General features: G+C 47.4%; 1 protein-coding gene across 1 annotated transcript in view; it reads left to right on the top strand.

The window, feature by feature from the left end:
- ccdc85a (coiled-coil domain containing 85A) overlaps positions 1 to 4,474 on the top strand; it is a gene marked incomplete at both ends in the record, with an annotated part of 89,146 nt that extends 84,672 nt beyond the window's left edge. The window contains 2 exons of the mRNA XM_079729092.1: positions 3,424 to 3,522; positions 4,255 to 4,474. Of these exons, the coding sequence (XP_079585218.1) occupies positions 3,424 to 3,522; positions 4,255 to 4,474 (319 nt within the window). The remainder of the gene's footprint in view (positions 1 to 3,423; positions 3,523 to 4,254) is intronic.
- Positions 4,475 to 10,000: the final 5,526 nt, after the last annotated feature.

The following is a 10,000-nucleotide window of genomic DNA, read 5'->3' on the forward strand; positions in this document are numbered from 1 at the left end:
ACACACACACACACACACACACACACACACACACACACACACACACACACACACACACACACACAGAGCACGGAAAGGAGGTAACTTTCTGATGCTGCTGCAGCAACGGCGGCTAGCTGTGAAGAGAGCCGCCTAATTAAAAAATGCATGAATATTCATGAGACACTTGTACCGCTCTCGCTAATTACATATTCAGAAAGGTTGGTTGCCGGTGCTGGTGTGAGGGGTCTTCTACAGTAGCGTCTGATTCAGCGCCACTGCTGACAGAGCCACGCAGGGAGCCGGGACATCTCCATAAAGCACAGCCACTCAGTGTCTGTATGTGTGTTTGTGTGTGTGTTTGTGGATGTGTGTGTGTGTGTGTGCACATAAGTGCACGTGCGTCTGTGTTTGTGTGTGTGTGCGTGTGTGAGATAGAGTGAGGAAGAGAAAAAAGAGACAGAGCGAGAGAAAGTGTGTGCCCTGGGTTTCAGTGTGTGAGTGTGTCTGTGTGACACACACACACACACACACACACACACACACACACCGTGTGGTGTGTGAAAATATGCATTTGTGTGTTTGTGTGTGTGTGTATGTATGTTGGGTTTTGAGTTTAATCATGGACAGTGTGTGTACAGTGTGAAATAAGTTTTGCTTTTGTTGCAGAACTACATGTTTGTGTGTGTGTTTGTGTTTGCATATACATTTTCAACATGTTAATGTCTGTTTAAAGTGTATTAGCATTTGCCGCATGCAAGGAGAGTGTGCAGGGTTGTGTTTATGCAAGAAGGAACTTAATTCTTTCATGCCGTGTTCCAATGTATGTTAGTGTGTTTGGGTTTTTGTGTGTATGTGTGTGTTTGTGTGTGTGCGTGTGTGTCTGTGTGTGTGATTGTGTGTGTGCGACTGTTTGTGTGCATGCTTGTGTGCGTGTGTGTGTGTATGTTTGTATGTGTTTGCTTGTGTGTATGTATATGTTTGTGTGTGTGTGTTTATATGTGTGTGTGTGTGTGTGTGTGTGTGTGTGTGTGTGTGTGTCTGTGTATGTACATGCTGTGGTTGTGTTGGTGCTTGTGAGCTGGGCTCCACAGAGAGTGCAGGGCTGGTTGAGGACATCACTGGACACAAGCTGTAAAACATTGATGAGCTGTGGGCCACAGTGACGTGTTAGTTCACTGCGACTGAGGACCACGCACAGGAACGCTGCCTTCCATGTGCGGCCACACCATGGATAAACAGAATTACATTCAGAAGTCTATTCTAAAATATGCCCTTTTTTTGTGTTGCCATAGCCGCTGCAGATGCATATTGGTGATTTTTTTAAGTTCCAACTACAAATCTTAAAATCAACTTTAACTTTTAAATTTATACAAATCAAATTCGGCGCTAACAGGAAGAATGTTTCTAACTTTGTGAGGCCAATGTGACAGCACACATGCCGATATAATGGATATTCCTATTTAAAAGTGTAAGGGGCTCCGAAGTCCAAACTAGTGTTTTGTCTTGGTTTCCGGTGAAGTCTGTAGGTGACCACTCTAGTGTCCGAATGCTATTGAAATAAGTTTGAAAAGATAAAGAAAATATTGTCTATTGTCTAATGTCTAATATAATTTAATCAGTTGAGGTCATTGGTCTTTCATCTTCAACACACATGGCATTTTCCTCCAGCAAAAAAATTACCTAACTCAAAGGGTTCAATAAAATAAGCCGCAGTAGAACAAAAAATAGCATGTAGTGGACAGACAAAAGAAAAAAACAAAACAATACCTAGCCTATTTATATGTAGAATTAAGTAAGACAGAAAAGAAAAAGAGTTTAGGGGAAGTGGAGATGGAAATTAGAGCGCTGGGGCTGATGGGTTGGCTAATCACCACTTTGCCCTGCCTAATGTGGAGCCCCTGTGGCAACAGAGCATGTTTTATTCACACACTTATTACATCCCCCGTCCACACAGATAGTTAGCGGTTACCGCCTAGCGCTGCATGATGCTATTGCTGCGATTGCATCACTTACAGCACCTTTAGCCGCGGCGAAGTGGGCTAGCAAGGACAAAAGCTCGCTAACAGGTAAACGGTTGTTCCAAGTTCCTTACCCCCAAGACAGGTAGGGATCAATCAAAATGCGCTCCGAGTGTGCATATTTTCTCCCGAGAAAAAGGCGTAGCGCTTATGAAGAAATTGTTTTAAAGGCTCATCGTTTCTACTGAGGACAACCGGGCCACTTAAGGAATCGTACCCTTTTCTTGAACTTTACTATTCGACTGATGTTCCTGCGCTACGCACACACTTCCTGACCTCAGTAGCATAACCTCATACTGCGTACAAGAATAGAGGATGGCGGAGTTGAGCCGCAACATAGAGACCAACAATGGCCCGGGGTCAGAAGGTCACATGGTATGTCTGGTAACACGTGCGTCAAAGACAATTCAGACGTCAATCATGACTCATAACGGCAAGTAGGAGAATGCATAACGGCATAATGTTGTGACGTGATACAATGTAAGGGATGTATGTGTGTGTGTGTTTTTTTTGGGGGGGGGATGATGCAGCATGTCTTCAGAAAGACAAAAACAATGAGGGGTTTCAGATATTTGACCGCGTGCTAATTATTTCTGCCTCGGGCTGCGAGTGCGTGCGTGCGGCGGCGTCCGTGCGCTCACCAGGCGTCGTGAGGGGGAACATGATGGCCATATGGAAAAGACAATGAAGCAGAGTAATTAAAACAGAACAAAGAAGAGAGGCGCCGGCACCATAATTAGAACACTGATTAATCAGCTGATAATTTTATCTTGATTAATGTGACTGATTTTCTCTTGGTTTTGACCCCAGCCAGTCGGGCCCGCTCCAATTAAATTTAAATTATGCGTCAGAATCTGTCCAGCCTACTGTACCCCCCTCCCCCCTTTCTACTACCCTCCCCCTCATCCAACCCACACATGCACACAAACACACACCCAACCCCCCCAACCATGACTACATCCCTACAATTCCCCGCCAACAAATTGATAGGTATTGACACGCATTTTTTGACGCACACGCAACATCATTCATCGATGCATGCAAAGACACACACACAAACACGCACTGGTACACCTGTGTACACGTGTGCGTAAGGAAGCACTTTATGCGTGTGCACGAATACACAAACCCCCCCCCCCCACGTCCATCACCGTTCATCCGGAACGCCATTGTTCGAGGAAGTCACTTATGGTGGGAGGAACGGGTTTGAAGTATCCCGGCAGTAAAGACAATCAACGTTTATATGTCACCCATATCTACACACACAAACAGGAGCACGGGCGACGCACACACCCACGTCCGCCGACCTCGGCCCCTCTCTCCGTTCTGTGTTTCTTTGTTGTTTTTGTTGTTGTTTGTGCGTTTGTTTTATTTGTTTAAACCCACGCTGAAAATATCTCCCATGTGGTACGTCCTCTCCCAGGATGCATCAGTGTCTCCGACGTGGAGCAGAAGAATGGCCATTGTTTGGCGCCGGAAGGCAGGGGCCGGTGTGGGTGCGGGTGGGCCAACAGCTCTATTGGTACGGCACTCTGACACCTGACACCATCGGTGGGCGTGTCCACACCTCCCCAGCTGCTTTAACGACTTTAATCCACTTAATATGCACCGTTGGTTTAAATATATAGTCTAAACACAAAAAGCTATTCTATTATACATCTCGGGCGGTTGGGAATCCGTTCTTTTGTTTTGTCTCTTGTTGGCTTGCCTCTCATGCAGTCAACCTGATGATGGACTTCATTGGCGCCCACACCGGAAAATAACCTAAGAGACAAACTGCATCGGTGAGCGTTGACCCGTTGGTTTCGCTGTGGGGTGGGTAGCATCAGAAGGCTGCCTGGACCGCCTGCTATGTGTGGCCCGAGCTGGTTCTGCCGCTGGAGACCACCAGTGGCTGGGTCTTCCATCTCTCAATTAGGGGGGGCAGGAGACGGTAAAATAACTGTGCATTTGGACCAAAGAATGGGCTCATATTCGCCCCTCACTTCCCTTAGCCCCCCCCCCCCCCCCCCCCCCCCCCGCCCCCCCTCCATATCTCTCTCTCTCTCCCTCTCCCTTCCATAATAGCCCCATCGCTCTCTGTCTTTGTCGCCCCGCCGCTCAAGTGACTGGCTCGCGGCCAAGGTGTGGTCGAGTGACTTTGGGGGTGCGGCTGCCAACACAGTCACTGCATCGCCGCCAGAGTCCCCGGTGCCATGTGTCTCCCTGGTCCAAAAGTACCCCCCTCCCCCCATTTCCCCTTCCCCCCCTCCAGTGAACCCCTGCCCCCCGCCATCCACACACCTTTGGCCCCCTCCCCAGCGCCAAATCTTAATCTCTGGAACGGTGAGTTTTCTGGCATGGTGTTGAGGGGGGGCGGGAGTCGGGGGGCACTGTGGCACACGGTGCCTCTGCTGCTGCTGCTTCTGCCCTGGGGCCAGATCCACCAGGAGCTGGGTAGGGGCGGGGGTGGGGGAGGTTGGCGGCTGGGCTAAGGGTAGGGTACGGGGGGGGGGGGGGGGGGGTGGGGTCCTACAGGGGCCAAGGTGTTAATGCTTTCAGATCCGTTTAAGAGCAGGATGACAGCTCTGTTACTGAGAAGGTGTGGGGAGGAAGAGGGGAGGGGGGGCATGGAGGTGTGATGTGGTGTGGGCTATGAGGGGTGTTAGGGGGTGGGGGGGGGGCCCTAAAGGGCATCTGCTACCCATCTAATGCCTATTCAACGCTTTGGGATGAGCTGGCAGCCACTGGGGCTGCATGGGCACCAGTGCGCGTGCAAAGACACCAGCATATGCCTGCAGTGGGCCTTCATAACGCCGTCCCCTAATACAATGAGCTCGTTTGACTGGACCTTGAATCGTTTGACTTTGGACCTTGTTTTTGCGGCACTGGGTAACAATAGCTTCGTTAATTGATCACGTTTCATATCATCGATTATGAATGTTTGATATTAAACTTTTACAGTTACGTTGGACGTTATTAAAGTCGGTTCGATTGTACGTATAGAAGCTGACCGGCAACAACGCGTTGCAGGCTTGACCTTAAGTCAATTCACATTATATAAGCTTTCAATTTCATAGTTTCTGCTTTGTTAATGGAATGATTTAATGAAGTAAATTCAGAGAAGGGCCACTAGTGTTGCGTAATGCAAACGATGCCAGTGATTTTTTGCCTCTTTTTTGCCAATTTTGCCAAGTACAAATGTTAGACTGCGTTTATTTTTTTCATGTTCTATTGAAATAGAATCAAGCAAAATTCCTCATTCAGAAATACCTCCAGTATCACATTTGGTATAAACCCTCTATATTGTTTAGCATTAGTCCCCATAACCATCACATCCAGTGGTCATTTTCTCTTATCGAGATAAATTATGTTGTCTTGTTTTCTCTCTGGATCCCCCAACTGTCATAGGTTATCCTTGCTGTGCCGGTCTGGCTGGTCAATAAATAAATGATGAAATGTGAAATGAATAAAAACATGAATGACTGTGCCGGTGACACTGTGTGACAGCCCAGAGATGGGAATTAGGAGCCAAAGCGCCGCTAAAGCTGCGTTATTGGGCAGGGCCCCCCGCTAACGAGCCGTGAGATTGAGTTTGACACATCGAAGAACAGGTGCTCGTTTATTTTCCCAAATAAAAGGACCCCGGCCGATGCACTTCCTGACAGGGTGCCTGTCCAAAATAACACCGCAGCCACCAGCTAGCCAATATTAGCGCCCGCGCGAAAAAAGAGAAAGAAACTAATTAAAGACATTAGACTCCTTTTTTTAATCTTTTTTTTTTTACTGTTTATGTACCTTTTCCTCAAGCCACTCCTCCCCCTGCCCGTGTAGCCTGATACCGTCCCCAGCGCTTTTTTCAGATGCTCAAGAGCCCCTCGGCAATGTACGGGCACTTTGGCAGACGCAGGTGTGGCAGCGTGGGCAATAACAAGCGCTGAATAATTACCACAGCCATATCCATAACAGCCCTAAACCCCCAAAGTGTTCTCTGGGTAGCCCTCCACTCCTCTGCCTCCATCCCCCCTTTCCTCCTTCCAAAGCACTACCCCTTCCCTCTCCCTTCCATCCACCCTCCTCCATCAACCCCTTCGCCGTCGCCCGCGACTAAATCACGAGACTGGGCTCCGGTCCAGCCCGGGCCTTCGCCGCTGCCCGCTTTCAGGCGGAGAGGGAAATAAAGCGGGACGGGCCTCACGGGACACCCTGATGTCGGCGTTAATTGTGAGTTATGGGGAAACATGGCGGGTGCGCAGGGGTCAGGCCTGTCAGCAATCACACTCTTCAGGCGGAATTCACCCCAACGCTTCCTGTTTATCTCTCCCATCAACAGGGACGAACCCAGGCGGAAATTAGCATTAGCGCCCCGATCTGTTCTCTTTCTCCCCCCTCCCCTGTCCACCCCCGCTCACCCCCGCCGTATCCCCGCTCCTATTGTGGTTTTAGTGTTTTGCCGGTCTCGCACCAATCCTGGACTCTCTCAGCGCGGGGGACGTCCACCTCTTCCTCTGAGTTATTATTAAGCAAGACTCGGCCTGTTTTTTTATGGCGTGGGGACCGGTTATTTCAGGGGCTTTTGGGAAATATGTTCGTTTTCATTTTTTTTTTTTTACAATGCCTCTGGACTTGCCAATTCTGTGATGGTATTCAGTTAACGAGAAACAGGAAACCCTTGCTAATAATCTCTGGCTCAAAGGTGGAATGTGAGCCATAACAGTTCTCGTGATGGGCCATTGAACACTCTGGACCGAGTGTCTGTGTGCTTATATCTCATTAGTGTATTGCTACAGAGCCAGATTAGCAAAAAACAGACGGTATCAGAGAACATATTGAGCCTGACATTGTGATAAAAGCTGGTTAAGAAAACTAATAAGCAAAGTGATATTGCCCACTTATTTCTTGGTAAAACGCAGGCACTGAACAGTGGAGGTGCTAATTGTGGAGTGGAAGAGTGATAGAGAGAGAGGGAGAGAGAGGGAGTGAGAGAGGTTACATTAGAGTATACGTGAATGGGAAAGTTAAGAAATACAAGTCATGGTCGGTAACATTTGGTGATGAATTTGATGATAAAGCCAAGAATAAGTTAGTAGTAAAGTTCAATGAGAAAAACGGTTGATCTGAGAGGACTGGTTGTTTGCAGGCTTGCAATTACCACATCGCCAGAAGCAGGGGAGGGTTGTCACCTCAACAGCTACACAGACACATCCTAGGCCTGCTACCGCTGCTAAATCACACTGTCCAGAAAGTATGCAACGGAGCTCTGGGTGTTAGGTTGGAGAAAACCTCCCCACCTGTTCAGGTGATACCTACGTCTTAATATCAAGGAAGACATCTCACACAGGAGAGCAATGTTAATTCTCTTGTTACTAAGAACCTTAACCCATACCTCCCCTCGTAATAATCCTGCATGCATTTTTATGTACATGCCAACTCAAATCCCCTACATGATCGTATTTGTCTCTTATTATAGCAAAGGCCTATATATTGCTATTGTAGCCCTCTTTACATTAAAACATATGGTGGAAGAGTGGGAGGTTGGTTTTGGTTAATCATTGGAACAGATTGCGGATGCGCTGTGCGTTGGCATGTAATGATGTTGATGCGGATGCAGACCTGACCCCCTCTGACCCCACCACGGCGAACAGAGGATCAGCCGGCAGGAGGAGTACAAAGCGCAACGCAGGCCTCTTTGAAGCGTCGCAGAAGAACTTTGCCATCTGGAGACAGTGTCCCTTCATTTCCACTACTTATTAGTCCTGACAACTGTCACATTCCCCCCCCCCCCCCACCCCTCCCCCCGACACACACACACACACACACACACACACACACACACACGCACACACTCACACACACACAAACACACGGCGTCAACTCTGTCAACAGTCGTTTTATACCTGATCTGTCTCCTCTTCTGTCTCTAGTTCCTTCTTGTCTTTTCTGCGTTTCCTGCTTGTGTTTAGCTATGGACACCACTTTGGCCTAAGTACTTCCACTCAATTTGAATTTCCCTTCAGTACTAGGTCTGGGTCTGCGGTGTGTTAGTGGGTTTTCTCTGTCTAAATTTGATGCGTCGAATCAGGGAACAGAGGGAGTGGCTGAGATCAATGACGTAAAAGTGAGCTCTCGTTGACGGACATCTTAACGCACATTGTTTGGTTTGTTTACAGCCTGCGCACAACGTGATTCCGGGCCAAACGTTAGCGATTGGTTATGGCAGATCCAGAGTGGCACTGGGCAGATCCAATAGTTTTAAACTTCAACAGTTAACGTTAGTTAACGTGAGTTAACGTTTGTCAATTGAGTAGGTCCAGACTCTCTGTACAAATGAAATGACGAAAGAGAGTCTGGTAGGACCAGGCTAACTTTGTCCCACGTGCCCCGTAAACAGCCAACACAATTGTGTCAGAGAGCGAGCGAGAGAGAGAGAGAGAGAGAGAGAGAGAGCGATGGCCTGGCACACTTAAATAGCAATTGTCGCGTGGGAAAATCAATAGACTCTAAAATGAGACACCCAGTGAGCTACAGCACTAGCCCGCATTTGGGTGTTCAGGAACTACACAACAGTTCTTGTTGTCTTTTTAATAAAAATGAATACCTGACGTTATCTAATGTTTATAAGAATTCTGGTTGTGTTTGTGTGTGTGTGTATGTTTGTGTGTGTGTGTGTGTGTGTGTGTGTGTGTGTGTGTGTGTTTGTGTGTGTGCGTGTGTACGTGTGTGTGTGTTCATGGAAGTGTGCAGGGGTGTATGCGTCTGCGTATACTGAAGACATTTCTTTTCTTTGTGACATTCTTTTTTTTTTCTTGCATTCGCTTCTCGCCCACACATTCCCATTTTTAGCCTAAACTGGGCTTAAGTGGGTGCCATGCCTCTCTTCTGTGCATTCATCTAAATATGGCCCCTAGGAACGGTGTTAGATACAGCAGCGCTAAATAATGCACCGTGAAATTTATCTTACACTGTAGGTGCCAGTGCAACCCAACCACCACCCTGTCCACCCAACATGGCAACACGAAGGTGTGATTCATAGCAGCGAAGCCCTCAACATGGCAACGCAGAGGTGCGATCCCTTCTCACTTTCTCAAGTCTATAAATTATTCAGGTCAGACCACAACATCGCACCAGTCAGGCTTCTCTCGACAGCAACGCAAAGTTTGGTGGCCGCGGGGCTTGCACCCTGGTGAATCTGCGCGTTGGGTGTTTCTTTATTCTGCCTCGTTTTGACGGTAAGGAAAGAGGTCAAAGTACAAGGCAAAGTTTTACCTTAATTGGATGAAATAATAATCTGCCGGAATTGCCTGTGAACCTAATGATCATTTAACAACCCTTGTGAAGACCCTGTGTTGTGAAGGCTTGTGGTGTGAACACCTGTTGGTGCGAACACCTTGTGGTTTGAGGAGCTTGTGACACAGAAACAGCAGAAACACCAAGGCAGGTAGCTAAGAGAAGAAAAGGGACTTGTGGATGAAGAACTTTACTTTCATCCTTTATCATTATCATTAGGAGTATAATGGTCATCATCATTATCATCATGCACATTTACATAATAATAATTCTAACATGAGGAAGAAAAAAGAATGCAAACTATAAAGACTGAAAAAGATAGTCAGGGAGTGTTTTGTTCTTTTATAGCTATTATACATATTTTTAATCACATGTACGGTCTCAGAGGGCTTAACAGGCCCACATTATACAACAGAAAAAATAACACAAACCCAATGGGAAAAGAGTAAGACCTTGGGAAGAGGAGGAAGAGGGAACCCACCCTTTGAGGGCAATGGGTCCCAAATGGGAAGACATAATGTGGCGGCAAAATAATAAACATTTTACATTTTAATGCTAGTGCAGGCAATTAAGAGAAGCCAAGCAGAGTGAGCTAGATTCTGAATAAATCAAACCACTCTCTTAAAGCCACCACCCCCTAAACATGAGACTAGCGCACTAGCTTTATCAAGAGGCCTGCTAGTCTTGTGGAAGACGGGATACGGACAGAGTGTGCACAGGTAGCAGGCCAGCTA

Source organism: Pollachius pollachius (genome assembly GCF_949987615.1).
Source record: "Pollachius pollachius genome assembly, chromosome: 2".
Lineage (NCBI taxonomy): Eukaryota > Metazoa > Chordata > Actinopteri > Gadiformes > Gadidae > Pollachius > Pollachius pollachius.